General features: G+C 44.2%; 1 protein-coding gene across 2 annotated transcripts; it reads left to right on the top strand.

The window, feature by feature from the left end:
• The first annotated feature begins 482 nt into the window (after positions 1 to 482).
• LOC121848902 (carcinoembryonic antigen-related cell adhesion molecule 1-like) lies at positions 483 to 14976 on the top strand. 2 transcript variants are annotated; one of them, XM_042334457.1, is made up of 5 exons: positions 483 to 512; positions 3995 to 4133; positions 8016 to 8321; positions 9030 to 9293; positions 13299 to 13583. In XM_042334457.1, the coding sequence occupies exons 2-5, from the start codon at positions 4091 to 4093 to the stop codon at positions 13454 to 13456; spliced, it is 771 nt and encodes a 256-aa protein (XP_042190391.1). In that variant the 5' UTR covers positions 483 to 512; positions 3995 to 4090; the 3' UTR covers positions 13457 to 13583. The 2 variants fall into 2 exon arrangements, with proteins under 2 accessions (XP_042190391.1, XP_042190392.1); XM_042334458.1 differs by lacking the exon at positions 483 to 512 and adding an exon at positions 14726 to 14976 and having other exon boundaries at positions 3889 to 4133; positions 13299 to 13400.
• Positions 14977 to 15926: the final 950 nt, after the last annotated feature.

The following is a 15926-nucleotide window of genomic DNA, read 5'->3' as shown; positions in this document are numbered from 1 at the left end:
GTTCCACCGGAAACTACACACCCCAGCAGGCACCGCTCGCACGCCAATCACCTCAGCCCCGCCCACACTCGGCCCCCGCCCCCATTTCATCAGTCGGTCGCTGAGGGATGACACCCCCTCCTCCTCCTCCCCCACCGGCTCCTTCCGATAACCCAACTCAACATTAATTCCCGGAGAAGATTCTGGGTCAGCGTGAGACGCACGTTTGGTTGGTGACGGGAGTTGTCACGCAACCAATTCGTGGACGGAGCCGAACCTGTCGGGGAGGGAGGCCGCAGCGCAGGGCGGCGGCGGCGGCGGCGGCGAACCGCTGCTTTTCTGACTGGAGGGAAGTGTACAGTGGCGTCCCCCAGGGATCGGTATCAGGACCACTGCTCTTCTTAATATACATAAATGATCTGGACTTGGGTATAGCAAGTACCATTTCCAAGTTTGCGGACGACACAAAGTTAGGTAGGGTGGTAAACAGTGAGAAGGATAGTGGCCAACTGCAGGAAGACACAGACAGAATGGTAAAGTGCGCAGACACATGGCAGATGAGTTTCAATGTGGAGAAATGCGAGGTAATGCATTTTGGAAGAAAGAATGAGGGGAGACAATATAGGCTGGTAATACAATCTTAAGGGGGGTGAAAGAACAGAGAGACCTGGGGGTTCAGGTAAATGAATCCTTGAAGGTGGCAGGACAGGTAGATAAAGCGGTAAAAAGGGCATATGGGATACTAGGCTTTATAAATAGGGGCATAGAGTACAAGACTCAGGAGGTTATGATTAACCTATAAAACGCTGGTTAGGCCTCAGTTAGGATATTGCGCCCAGTTCTGGGCACCACACTATAGGAAGGATGTTAAGGCATTGGGAAGGGTGCAACAACAACAACAAGATTCCATTTATAGAGCGCCTTTCACGTCGGGAGGACGTCCCAAGGCGCTGGACAGTTGGGTCAGGACCCGAGCGGGGGGAAATGGTCAGGATGAGGGGAGAGAAGGGAGGGAGCAAAGAGGGGGTCGAGTGGGGAGCTGAAGGCACAGTCAAAGAGAAAGGCTTATGTTGAGGCAATAATAATAATAATAATAATAATCCTTGCATTTGATATAGCGCTTTTCACGTCGGGAGGACGTCCCAAAGCGCTTCACAGAATATACTGTAAAGTGAATTGACTGTATATTTGTGGGCGAACGCGGCAGCCAATTGCTCACAGCAATGTCCCACAAACAGTCGTAGATTGAAAATGACCAATTTATTATTGGTTTTTTTTTGGAGGGATTATTATTAGGCTCTGTGTGGAGTAAGGAAACTTGCCCAAGGTTTCGCCCTCTGCCTGGAATTGAACTCAGGTCTCTCACTTGCAAAGCAAGTGCTCTAACCACTGAGCTACAGGACTCCACGAAAAGACAATGGAATGGAAAAGCAATGGAAAAGACCCCAAAACGATGCCCAGATCCCACTACTATCGAAGCCTGTTCTCACCTAAAAACAGAAACCTCCTGAGCACGCTCCTTTCAATGAAAAAAGTAGACAGTATACATTGCATTATTGCATCTTGTGAAAGGTATAACACCTTTCACATAAAGCACATGTCTCAAAATGATGACAGATATAATGGTGAGCAACAATAATAATAAAAAATAATCCCTGCGTTTGATTTAATATCTATAATATCAAATTGTCCAAAGTGGCTTGTGGCGGTAGTGCGGATGGGGCAGTCGGTGTGGCTGCTGCTGGACAGCCCAAGGCTGAGTGCCACGATGAGCCGGGCAGAGGATTCCCAGGCTGGAGCAGAGGGAGGCAGTGAGGGGGGGTCAAGCAGAGAGAGGAAGCGGGGAAGGCGGAGGGAGAGCAGGACAGAGCGGGAGAGTTGCAGGGAGGGGGGCATTTTGAGGGAGGGCCAGCTCGGGTCGGGGGCAGCTGCCAAGGTGCGCACGCTGGGACAAGAGGCGGCGGATTAGTGGGACATTGTCAGCCTTCAGGAGGCTGTGGGGGCTAGAGGTGGCGCAGAGTGGGGAGGGCGCTCATTGTGGTTAGCAATGAGCAGCCTACAGGGGAAGGACAGGCGAGGGAGGGAGGGAGGGAGGGAGGGAGGGAGACAGACAGAGGAGGGAGGGAGATACTGGTATAAGCCATACTGTGCTGTACCTGCTATCGGGGTTTCACACCTGGTGGGCGGAAGTGACGTCAGGCAGAATGTCAGGGAAATTTGAAAATCCAAAATGGCAGCTCCCCCTGACCAGGTAACGGCCGCCGCTCGATCCCCGAGACACCCGCCCCACCTCAGGGCCCACGAGAACCCGGCCCGGCCTACAGCTACCGGCCGGCCCCTGACTAACGCCGGTCCCGATCCCCAGGACCCCGACCCTGCCTCGAGCTCTCGCCGGACCCGATCCACGAGATACCGGCCCTACCGCGAGCTGTTGCCGGACCCAGCCCCACCCCCGCCGTGGCTGCTCCGGTCTCGATTCTCGGGACCCAGCCCCTCCCCCACGACTCTGGCTGCCTCCGATCCCCGGGACCGAGCCCCCCGCTCTGGCTGCCTCCGGTCTCGATCCCCGGACCCCCCCTCTGGCTGCCTCTGGTCTCGATCCCCGGACCCCCCCTCTGGCTGCCTCCGGTCTCGATCCCCGGACCCCCCCTCTGGCTGCCTCTGGTCTCGATCCCCGGACCCCCCCTCTGGCTGCCTCCGGTCTCGATCCCCGGACCCCCCCTCTGGCTGCCTCTGGTCTCGATCCCCGGACCCCCCCTCTGGCTGCCTCCGGTCTCGATCCCCGGACCCCCCGCTCTGGCTGCCTCCAGTCTCGATCCCCAGGAAATCAGCTCTATGACTCCCTGCGCTGCCTGACTTACCTTCCGTGAGTCCCACTCGGTTTACATGAGTTTTCGCCGGCTCATAAACACCGTTGCCACTAAAAGTAGCAGCGCAGGTTAATAAGGCTATAAAAAAAAGGCAAACCAGGCATTGGGGTTCATTTCTAGAGGGATAGAAATGAAAATCAGGGAAGTTATGGTAATCTTCTATAGAACCTCGGTTAGACCACACTTGGAATACTGTGTGCAGTTCTGGTCCCCACATTATAGAAGGGATGTAGAGGGACTGGAGAGGGTGCAAAGGAGATTCGCAAAGATGATCCCAGAACTGAGAGGTTATACCTATCAGGAAAGGCTGAACATACTTGGACTCTTCTCTTGAAAAAAGGAGGGTAAGGGGTGACCTGATAGAGGTCTTTAAAATGATGAAAGGTTTTGATAGGGTAGACATAGGGAAGATGTTTCCACTTGTGGGGGAGACCAAAACCAGAGGCCATCAATATAAAATAGTCACAAATAGATTCAAGTTAGAAGAAATTTCTTTACACAAAGAGAAGCAGTTGTTGAGGCAAATAGCATAGATGTATTTAAGGGGAAGCTAGATAGATACCTGAGGTAGAAAGGAATAGAAGGTTATGCTTGAAGGCTTAGTTGAGGAAGGGTAGGAGGAGCTCATGTGGAGCATAAACACCGGCATAGACCAGTTAGGCCGAATGGCCTGTTTCTGTGCTGTGTAATCTAACATAAACATAACTCTGGCTCACGAGCAATCGCGTTTTCATTAAAAAAAATTGATTGGCAGCAGAAAGCCAATAGTGTGAGTGGAGGAGGGAGTAGCCAGTTCTGAGCTGGGCCTTGTAGCCAAACCACAAAGTGGAAGGAGAGAGAGACAGATAGATAGCAATTTCGTCCACTAACAAGATTTCCCAAATCTTACTATTTTAAGATGAGAGAGCACGGTTTACCCAATCTCTATAGTGCTTTATTATATATTTTTTATTTCCTAGGAAAGACGCATGCGATACTTTACATTTGTTTAAAAAAAAGAAAGGAAGGATCGACATTAGAGTGGTTTGACTCTGGCTCGTCAAGTGGTGTTGTAGAGGTTCTGGGTTTCCAATCGCTGGTTTACTTTTTTCCCTGTGTGAAGCTGCTCTGGCCTAAGTCACTGTAAAGTCTCTCTTCTTGCCCAGCTCAGTGCTACCATTGCCAGGGTCTGGCTGTCATTCTCCCAAAGCCACCTTTTCACCTCTCGATTCTGACTGGATTTGCGCAGCAAAAGGAAAGCCATGTGGGGTTGCAGCTATTTTGTTGGTGTTTTCCTGATTTCAGGTAAGTTTCCATTAACTATCTTATCGTTATTGGGAGGTGTGGAAGTGGGATAATGCATTCATCAATGTGTGTGTGTGTACATGTGTTATGGGGATGGTGTTTGAGTGTAAGTTTTCTGTTTTTAAAAAGAAAGGAGGAAACCATGCAACAAACTAAACTTAAAATTAAGGTCAAGGAGCAGACATTGATCTGGGAGTTGCCTTATTTAAATGCAGAAATGAAACTGTATATTAGAAAGAGTATATTTGAGCCCTAGATATATAAGGAACCAAAGGCTTTGGCCACACACCACCACAATCACCATAATTGAAATGCAGCACAACTGAGCTGTACAGATCGACATTGGGTATTGCTTTGCCCAAACTGGCTGCTGCATTGGCCTACAAATACTACACATTACAGTATATCCTGTGAAGTGCTCTGACTTGAAAGGCCAGTATATCAAATGCAAGCATTATTAGTGTTATTTCTTCTTTTTATTAAAAGCTATTGGGCCCATCGCACCTGTGCTGGCGCTCTGAAAACAAATCCGCTGCCTTTCCTCGTCGTCCTGAATTAGGCAGAGAAATGGATGTGTATGTTTGGGCTTTTTCTCGACCAAGAAAGTCCTGTTGCCACAATACTGATCAGGCTTAAATTTGATGTAGTGCCTTTCACTTTGGGAAGAGGTCCCAATATGCTTCACAGGATTTAATGTCAAATGTAGTGACTGTGTTTTGTAAGCGGTAGCCAATTTGTGCACATCAGTGCCTCACAAATAACAACTGCTACATTTATATAGCTCCCTTCATGCAGGATAGCGTCCCGGAGCGTCTGTGATACCACTCAAGGGAAACCACTGCTTGTTGTTTATTGCAACATATTCGATGGATATCTGACCAGCATCAATAGAAATCCTCCAAAAATTCCAGGAAGCATGTGCAATACCAAATCACTCAATCTCAAAAGCTTGTGAAGGAACACTGCAATACGTAACAATTCCCGCATCAGTAATTGTTCTGCTAGGTCATAGCTTTCTCGGTGATCACAAATGCTTGGATTACAACAGCAGTTAAGTCATTAAGCCATTTTAAGCAAAAATGTTTTAAGGAAGTCTTTCATTTTAATCCTGCCACACCGTGGCTCTATTTATAAATTAGTTGGGGGGGTCACTCAGGTCTCTGACACACGCGGAAACCCATCACCATGCTTTGAAGTATCCAAACCAAGCTGAGACTCCCATGTATCCCACCTATACATGGAAATTTCTGAGATAGATTGTTGGAATAGAATACGTACTCTCTCCCTAGAGGGACATATCATGCTTACCCAATTCTGGAAGGTATTAGGCATAGGTTGGCAAGATCCAAGGCTTGGGGATCGCAGAGTGTGTGTTGGGGTAACTGTCCCACATACAGTCATGGATTGAGTCTCACCAAATTATTATTTTATTTACTTTGAAGGGAATTCTTACCCCCAGAAAAGCAATCTACCAATCGACTACCAACCAGGTTTCTACTTACTACTAGGTATACAGAGGTATGTGGAATAGAGGAACTTGCCCAATGTTTCGCCCTCCCTGGGAATTCGCCAAACCAGGTCCTCCCGCTTGTCAGGCGAGTGCTCTAAACACAAAGCTACAGGACTCCACAATGAGGCAGGCTGACTGCACTGTCACCATCTATTTACAATTCATGCAGGAGCTTCACACAGCCAAAATACAGTGTTTCGTTGTTCAGTAACTTCCAGAAATGTTCTTTGATCCTGCTGCCACAATTTGATGATACAACACAATATAAATTTACATTTAAATAAGCATCTTTGATATGGGGAGAATGTTCAAGACCCTTGACAGTTCTGGCTTTTCACCGGAGCTTGGGGTGGGAGCTGAGAGGTGGTGGAGAAGGGAAAAATGAATGAGGACACGGTCAAAGAGGAAGGCCTTAAGACAGACTTTGAAAGAGGTGAGGGAGGATGCGAGTCAGAGGGCCTTTGGGATAGAGTTCCAGAGAGTGAGGTCAGGAGATAATGAAAAAGCATAGATGGCCTAATTCTTTCTTTGGGATGTCATCTTAAACAAAAGTCTGTAGTTAATAAGACGAGATGGAAACCTTCTGCAACTGTGTTGACTGTCATTTTTTTAGGTTATTTCCACTGCTAGTAATCTTCCTTTCCTTCTGATGTTGCTTCTATCAGTTCCTGAAAAGGTATTGGCCAGGCTCGGTTGTTATCACTCTCGCTTCTGAGTCAGAAGGTGGTGGGTTCAAGTACCATGTGGGGCCTTTGAGATCTCAAGTTTAGGATGACACTGGATGAGTAATGCTTTATCAGAGCTGCTGTTCTTTAGATGAGATGTTCCATCCACCTGTTCACGTGGATGTTAAAGATAAAGCACTATTCGAAAAGAGTTCTGGCCGTCAATCATCCAAATACAATTGGTTATTCACTTCATGGCTGTTTGTGGGGCATTGCTGTGCGGAAATGATTACCATGTCGCCTACAAATACACAATCACAAACTTCACTGAAATCCTTTGAAGTGCTTTGAGTCGTTTCAGTGAAATAATAAGGCAGTATATCAAATGCAAGGAATATTCATTATTAAATAAAACACACTGAAATCTACATTTTCTAATGCTTCATAATCTCAAATACTTCTGATGGGTCTTGTTGGGAAAAGAGGGAAGCTCCAGGGAGAAGAGGCAAGCTCGCTCTTCATTCTTTGAAGAGAAACTACCACACAGGCAGGAAGCCCTTTCTACGTTCTGTGCTGCTCCCTTTCCTATCTTTCCCCTTAAATCCCAACAGACTCTCACTCCTTCAGACTCTTGAGAAAATAAAAGTTTTCAGTTTGTTGCAACCTGCATCTGCTGCTGTCTCTGTTGTGTTGTGAATGGCAAATCAGTTCTGAGTGTAAGTCAGGTTTAGTTGGTTGATTGTAGGAATGAATCCCCACTCACACTGAGACATTGAAAACATGGAAAGTCCCCATTGCAATCCCCACCTTGTTGTCAAGTGGCTGCAAACAGCAAAGGGAAAGTCCTGTTGACCAGTTTTGCAGGGCCGGAAGGGGTTAAACAACAGTGATGGCTTTCAGTTTCTGAGCTCTGTGCAGTGCCCCTTATTAGAAAGTGCAAGTGAATACAGGGGCACACTGCACACACAAGGGTTCAAGCCTATGTCGGCACTTTGAACACATATGGCCTTGGCTGACACTCCAATGCAGTGTGGAGAGAGTATTGTATTGTTGGAGATGCCGTCCTTTGTTTCAGATGCTAAATAAAAAGAGGTCCCATCTGCCACTTCAGGTGGATGTTAAAAAATCCCAATGCACTATTTAAAAAGGAAAAAGAGTTTCTGGCCCTACCAACCTGTCCGCTCCCTCTGTTCAGCGGGCTCCAGCCTGCTCTAGGTCTCCCGCCCAACTCGCCCTACCATCGGTTGCCGAGCTTTCAGCCTCTCTACCCCCACATTCTGTAGCTCCATACCACAGTCCCTTCACCTCGCTTCCTCCCTCACTTCCTTCAAGGCTGGTCTCAAGAGCCTCCTCTTCGATCGTGCCTACAGTCGCCCTCCCACCTCTCTGCCTTCCCTCACTCCACCCCACACCACCCCCATGCTCGAGTCCTGACCCCTGACTGGCCAGCACGTTGGGACGTCCTCCCGACATGAACGGCGCTCCATAAATGTAATTTTGTTGTTGTTGTTGTTGTACATTCTCCCAGATAAAATTGGTCATTCACATCATGGCTGTTTTGTGGGATATTTATCTGCACAAATTGGCGGTTGCGTTCATCTAAGGAATTTGAGACGTCTTCCCAATGTAAAAGATGCTACTTCAAACGCAAGAATTATTATAATTAATAATGATCTTCATTGCTATTCAACTTCTATTTTTCTCCAGTTTCAGCGTCGATCCAGAAAGTATATACAGAATATAGAATGGTGAACCAGGATATATCCTTCTCTTTTAAGAGTCCCAAAGGTACAATAGAAATAGTCTGGAAGTTTAGACATGACAAGATCGTGGACTGGTCAGATCTGTCCAAAGAGCCTGTATATTATCAGCCGTATAGAGGAAGAACTGTGATTAACAAAAACACTTTATCAATCAATGAATTAAGGAAAGAAGATGTCGGTATCTACACATTGGAATACACATTTGAAGATGGCAATACTGAAGAGTTTAAGTACAACCTAACGGTACTTGGTAAGTTATTGTTTTCTAGATAACCTGCCGCTTCTTTCTAAAAACTTTCTTTTCTGATAACCTACTCCGTGGAAATTAACCAGCACTGATCGTGAAAATTACTGGTCGGGAAAATTACATTGTAAATGATTCCTTGCCTGCAAAAGTAGATTGGAGGTAAAAAAAAGCGCTGCATTGTCAGAGACGCTGTCCTCCGGGTAAGATGTTAAACTGAGGTGCTGTCCATTTGTTCAGATGGATATTAAAGATCTCATGGCACTGTTCAAAAAGAGATGGGAGTTTATCCTCATGTCCAACATAAAATTGGGCATTCACTTCATGGGTGTTTGTGGGATATTGCTGTGTGCAAATTGGCTGTATATTTGCCAAAAATCACAGACACTGTACTATACAGTAAACCCTGTGAAAAGAGGATTTGATGATGATAAGGTATAGTATAGATATAGAGTTCCCAACATTTCTGCTCATTTAACGAGACCTCAAAGCCATTCTCAGTGACTGTATGTCTTTTCAAGGTTGGGGGAGTCAAACAAAAGATTGTTAGTCTCTGTGATATCTCACGGAAAGCCAGTTTTCTTACACAACTCTTTCCTTCCAGTCCTTAATTTCAATTACCTTATAAAGGTGCCATATCAAATACAGGGATTATTATATTGTTGTTCTTAATACGTGGTTAAAACACATTTGTTTCTGGGATTTTTTTTCCAGACCCACTTTCAAAGCCAAAGATTACATGCAACGGGAATCTTTCTGTTGTTCATATGATTTGCAACAAAAATGTTACTTCAAATGAAGACTTAGTTAAAATAAAGTGGATATACAAAAGAGTGGAACTCCAGGACAATGATCCCATTACTGACCATTTACTGGTAATAAAAGATCCCTTAAATAACAAGGGAGCGTATGTTTGTATTGTAAACCAACCAGGAAATAGTGAAGAAAGCGATCCTTTTCAAATGGAGGATTGTGACGGTGAGTTTTTTCATTCAATTGATTATTTATCTGTATGAGCTCAAAACCTATGCTGAGAGGACAGCTCCTTCTTTTGTCCTTCTTTCACTCCTTCAATCTTTTGATCTATTACATTCTGCAAAGCAGTACATAAGACTATGAAGAAATTTGCTTCCCTGAAGGAGGCTGATTTGCTGCTGAATGTTGCACAACCTGACAAACTTCAGACTCTTCTCAAACCAGCCGTTCCTGGCCAAAGTTTTGTAACGCGATATTGCAAATCAACTTCACCTACACCTCTTCCTTCACTCCCTACTCAAAACCCTCCAGTCCTGTTTTGCCCTGCGCACAGCACAAAGACAGCGCTCAACAAAGTAACAAATGACGTCTTCTCTGACCTGGGCTCCCATTGCCTCCTCGTCCTAGACCAGGGGTGGGCAAAAGAAGGGCCCGCGGGCCGTATCCAGCCCACCAAATGATTCTATCCGGCCGTCATTGTGTCTAGCAATAGAAAAAATTATAGTTCATTCAGTCCCCGAAAGTCGCACAAATTTCGCATTTGAATCTGACCAAGAACATCAGCCAAACACACTGCTTAGTTGTGTTCACGCTCACTTAAGTGTTGAATCAGGCTGACGTCAGAAATGTACAGATTGGCAAATTTTCAAACCCGTGCACGGCAACCGTGGCAATACTTTTCACTGAAGCGGATGTTAATTTGAAATGAGTTTTTCAAAGAAACGAATATTCCACAAGAATGGACTTCTGAATTTTTTTTTACCAGTGTGGGTGGAAAAGAAAACAAATAAAATAAGTACAATAAAAATAAATTAAAAAGTAAAAGAAATCAAATAAAAATAAATTAAAAATAAAATCAGTAAAGAAAATAAAAACAGTGTGCAGTTGCAAAATAAAGTAAGCAATTTTGCATGTTATTCACTGGCACTTGGTGACAGTTGTGATGTCAAAGATACAGCCCAGTTGATAATATTTATTTGAGGTATCACAAAACATTTTGAGCTCACAGAAGAATTGGCATCAATGATGAAAGATACAACAGCTGGAGAAGACTTTTTGGAGGCAGTAAATAAGTGTATCTTAAAATTAGGAGTGGATTAGAAAAAATTGGTGAATGTGACCACCAATGGAAGCCTGAATCTGACAGGAAAATATTGGGTTACTGAAAAGAATTCAAGATCAAGTCAAAGAAACAAATCCAGAGCAAAATATTGTTTATCTACACTGCATTTTTTTTTGATTGTCATGAAAAAAACCAAAAAAGTTGTTCACTTTAATCCATGACTGTTTGTGGGACACTGTTGTGCGCAATTAGCTGCCGCGTTTTGCCTACAAATATATAGTGCATTCACTTTACAATATATTCTGTGAAGCTCTTTGAGAATATTAATATTATCCACCAAGAGGAGCTCTGTAAGAGTGTTCTAAAACTAAGGAATGTCATGGACACAGTTACGAAATTGGTCAACTACGTTCGAGCAAGAGGATTAAACCACAGGCAATTTGTAATTCTGCTTGAGGAATTGGAATCCGAGCACATGGATGTTCTGTATCACACAAATGTAAGATGGCTTAGTTTAGGAAAAGTCTTGAAAAGAGTGTGGGAACTGAGAACAGAGATTGATTTATTTTGGGACATGAACCAAAAAGGTTTGATTTTCCCACAATTTGTATTGCAGTGTCAAGGCATTTATGACAAAATTGTTCGCCCACTTTCCAACTTTGTAGCAGATTACTGTTTGCGATCAAAGCCTTAAAAAGTATACTTCGTCACTGCTTGATTTACATGCCGAATTTTCTCGCCGATTCCAAGATTTCAATTTGATTGAAAATGATCTGTCTTTGGTCTCGTCACCTTTCTCATTTGATGTTGACAAAGGCTCATTTGACCTCCAACTCGAGCTTATTGACCTGCAATGTGATCCATTGCTTGCGGAGCAATTCAAATCAGATTTACGCCTCTCTTAATGAATATACCTTTCCAAAAATAAAGACTCATGCCTGGAGGATGCTTGTGCTATTTGGATCAACATACATATGTGAGGAGATATTTTCTGTGATGAAATTCAATAAATCAAAACAGCAGTACTCCGCATTGCAACAACGGAGACGATGCCTGACTTCAATTGTCTGGTTAATGCACATCAGTCCTTTCATTCTTCGCATTGAGTGAGCTTCTCACATTCTCATCAGTACGTGAATAAATGAATAAATATTGAATAAGTGTCTGCTCAAAGAGATGTTTTTATTTAACCTAATTTTAATGAATGTCAATCATATAGACTTTATTTTATGCAGGTACAAGTGTAAGACTTGATTTTGAACTATTGTTAAGGATTTGCATCTATATTAAGTGTGTGGCCCGCGAAGCTTACCAAAACTCGTGAAGTGGCCCGCCAGCCAAAATAATTGCCCACCCCTGTCCTAGACTGCTCTGCTGTGTTCGACGCAATCGATCACACCATCCTTCACTGTCTCTTTTCCCTCATCTACCTTAATGGAACTGAACTCGTATGGTTCGAGTCCGACTTAACAAACCACCAACAATACATCTTGGCAAATGATTTTTCCTCCCACTGCCACCGAGTCATCTGCGGGGTACCCCTAGCTCCTCCTAGCCCCCCTTTTCCTTTCTACATGCTCCCTCTCGGCGATGTCATCTGCAGGCATGGGGTCAACTTCCACATCTATGCGGATGATGCACAAATCTATTTCTCCTCCTCCAGCTGTAACTCCCAGTCTGCTGATACCCTGTCAGCTTGTTTGACAGCCATCAAGGCCTGGATGAGCGCAAATTTCCTGCAGCTGAATATTGGCAAGACGGAAGACATCCTCTTTGGCTCTCTTTTCTCTCCTGCGGGTCTGAACTCCTCAACCTCCCCGGGCTCTCCCTCAGACTCACCGAACCCGTGTGCAACTTAGACGTCAGGTTCGATCCCCAGCTTTCCTTTCTACCAAACATCGGTTCCCTGACCAGAACCCGCCTTTTTCCACCTCCGTCTCATTGCCCACCTCTGTCCATACCTCACAAGGAGTGCAGCTCGTCCACACCTTTGTCACTTCCCAGCTGGACTATTCCAATGCCTTCATTGCTGGTCTCACCAGTTCCACCATTCACAGAATTCAACTATTTCAAAATTCTCCTGCTGCTTCACTTGCACAAAACTCTGTACCCTCAACCACACCAGTCCTCGCCACGCTCCACTGGTTCCCAATTACTGAATGGATCGATTTCAGGATCTTCTCACTCGTTTTTAAATCACTTAATTCCCTTGCACCTCCCTACCTATCGCTATTCCGGGGGTGATAATTCCTTCAAAAAAATAATAATAATGTGGTCACTCGATCCACGACTGTTTTTGGGACACTGCTGTTCATAACTGGCTGCCGAGTTTCGCCCACAAAATACAATCAATTCACTTCTGCTTTGAGAAGTCTCAAAGACATGATAAGGCACTATATCAAATGCAAGTATTATTATTACCCCCTATGGCTCTGGCCTCCTCTTTGTTCCTCGTCCCCTCTGCTCCACCATCAGTAGCTGTGCATCAGCCACTTTGCACTGAAACACTGGAACTCTCTCCCTCAATCTCTTTGCCTTGCCCCTTCCCTGCCCACTTTCAAATCCCGCCTAAAGACCTTTTTGATCGTGCTTACAGTCACCTTCCATCTCCCCTGGCACGTTGTTGTACTCAGTCACTGTCAAGTGCTCTGAGACGTTACCCCATGTGAAAGGCGCTATATAAATGCAAGTTGTTGTTTGCGATTTTTAATAATTTGTCTTAAATTGTAGAGTACAGAGAGGTTTATGTAAATACAGTAACTAAACGTTTTAGTAAATCTTGTGAAGTGCTTTGCAACGCTGAGGTAAGGCGCTATAATGAATGAAGGATTAATATAAAACGCATCAAGTGTTTAAATTGTGAAAAATGTGCCTATACTGTTCAATAACATTAGAGATGAGTCTGAAGGTTCATATTGATAAATATTTTATTCTGTTTTTCTTAGGGGTTATGTATCAACGCCACCGCTATTTCATCTTTTTCGTTTTAATTCCACCATTTTTATTGGTAGGAATAGCACTAGTATATCAATCAATTTCTAAACATGGTAAGTTGGTGTGGATCAATTTCAAATCTGAAAGAAGCAAGAGACTCATTTGGTAATAATTTAAATTAATGATGGGGGCACGAAAGTCAATTGATTTGTTCAAGTTTAGATCTGGGTAGCAGATTAGTGAGATGTCAGTTGTGAACAGCGAGCCAACCAGACAGACAGCAGTTAAGAACAGCTGGGAAATTAGGTACAAGTGTTTGTTTTTGATGAACTTTCAAAAAGGACTAATTTAACATGGAAAGACAGTGGCTGCCCATGTTGTACAGAACCTGTGTAATGTAACACCTTGCTCGAAGTACAGAAACAGCTTTGGTGATTGCCAAAGTTTTAAGGCAGTTTCGAACCATTGTGCCAAACTCTGGACACAGAAGATTATTCAGCCCATCAAGACTGAGCTAGCTCCTTTAAGAGTAATCTTTTTCAGGTCCATTTACCTGCTCTTTCCCCATAGCCTTTTAGTTTACTCCTTTTCAGATATTTATCCAGTTCCCGAGCAATCATGAGGCAATAAATTTCTCAATCCTGCATTATCGGACATTTGTTTCAATTTCCTGTAAGATTTCCTTCAGGACATGTTGCACAATGGCTGCTGTTCCTCCAGCTCTGCAATAAGATCTCTTCCTGGCGACACAAAGCCCCCTCCGATCAGCATAAAGTCGGCCGGTATATTGTCAACTGCCTTAGCTGGGACATACTGGCTGGCACGTCCCGATCAGACCAGATAACAGAAATATTGCTTCAGAACTCTATTAACATATAACGTATTTAAAAAGGAAATTTGGTCCATTATTTAATGGGAGCAAGGAAGATTGGGGTACGGGGGAGGGGATTAGGATGAGCGGAGGCTTGTGTGGAATATAATCCCTGGCATAGACTATTGGGCCAAATGACCTGATTCTGTGCTACAATTTTCTATGAAGGCTAATAGAGATTCTGATTGAACCACTGCTCCCAACAGGGCATTCCATATCCTAATTACTCTGTGTGTGAAAAAAAGTCTCCTAACCTCCCATTTGCTTATCTTCTACTATCTTAAATAAATACTTTCCAGTTACTGAGCTCAAGTCCATTGAATGTCAAAAGGATTGACCACATAAAACATCACATGTGACATTTGCACCTCAAAAATGGTAGAAAGTAACAGTTGCAAGTTATTAGCAGGAAGGATGATTGAGGCCAGGGCACTGAATCTATGGGGCTGATATTCTTCATTAGACCCTCTTGTGTATATTAAAAAATTGCAAATACATGTAAAATGTTTCCTAAGGTTAAGTCAACTATGTGGAATGCTGCTCACTTTATTTATTCATTTGTTTTAGTGGCTTAGTTATGTTGTATAAAACGTGCTACAAATTGGAATAAGTGTAAAGCAGCTGATAACTCTGGGGAGGAAAGAGACCATCACCAGCTTGAAGAAGATCCTGTAACATAATTGATCAACTGCTGAGAAGAAAGTTTATGCGCCTGAAGAACACATTGTATAGAATTTTTGTTTGTGTTGGCCACTGAGAAGGTTCTACGTTTAAGCCCCACGTCAGGATTATCGACTCAGGCTTGACTGACACTTCAGTGTCATACTGGGGAGCATTGCAAATGTTGAAAGTGGCATCTTCTGGTTAAGGCATCTGCCTGGACATTAAATATCCCATAACACTATTTGAAAAAGGAAGGGAATTTTTCCATGTGTTCTGGCAAAATAAATAAATTATTCACTTTATGGCTATTTGTGGGACCTTACTGTTGTGCAAAATGTCTGACATGTTTGTTTACAAATGCATAGTAATTGCACATTATCTGTGAAGCACCTTGAGCTATTTCAACATTATAGGTATGTAAACGCAAGAATAATTTATTATTATTATGTGTGTTATTGGTAACATCACCCGCAGACATGGGGTCAACTTCTATATGTATGCGGATGACACCCAAGTCTATCTTTCTCCCTCCACACTCAACTCCAGGACCACTACTGTCCTGACAGACTGCCTGTCGGACATCAAATCCCAGATTAGGGCAAATTTCCTACAGTTGAATGTGAACAAGACTGAGGCCCTCCTGATAAATATTCCACCCGCAGAGATCCTGAAGCAGCCGTCCAGCTGTTCCATGATAGCCTCTCCTCCACCTTCAACTCTCTTGTCCCCCTGAAAACCATCTCCAAACCCACCCAATTCCCCTGGCACACAATCATCTCTGCTCCCTAAGAACGCAAACCCAGCTGCTCGAGCGCAGATGGCGGAAAACTGGCCTGTCAGTTCACCACCAACTGTGGCTCGAGCATCTCCACAGTTACTGCCGTTTTTGACATGCATGAAAACGGCCTTCTACTCCAACATCATCTTGGAGGCAAAAACAATCCCAAAGTCCTCTTCTCCACCACCCACTACCTCCTCCGTGCGCCCCCTCAGGCCTTCTCAATCTTCACATCTAATGCCAAGTGCGAGGAGGTCATTTATTTTCATCCAAAATACATAACATCCGCCATGCAGCCTCATCCTCCTGTCTCTTGTCACCCACCAC

The sequence above is a fragment of the Callorhinchus milii genome, unplaced genomic scaffold, assembly GCF_018977255.1.
Source record: "Callorhinchus milii isolate IMCB2004 unplaced genomic scaffold, IMCB_Cmil_1.0 Scaffold4, whole genome shotgun sequence".
Classification (NCBI taxonomy): domain Eukaryota; kingdom Metazoa; phylum Chordata; class Chondrichthyes; order Chimaeriformes; family Callorhinchidae; genus Callorhinchus; species Callorhinchus milii.
This window is presented reverse-complemented; position numbering and strand designations above follow the sequence as displayed.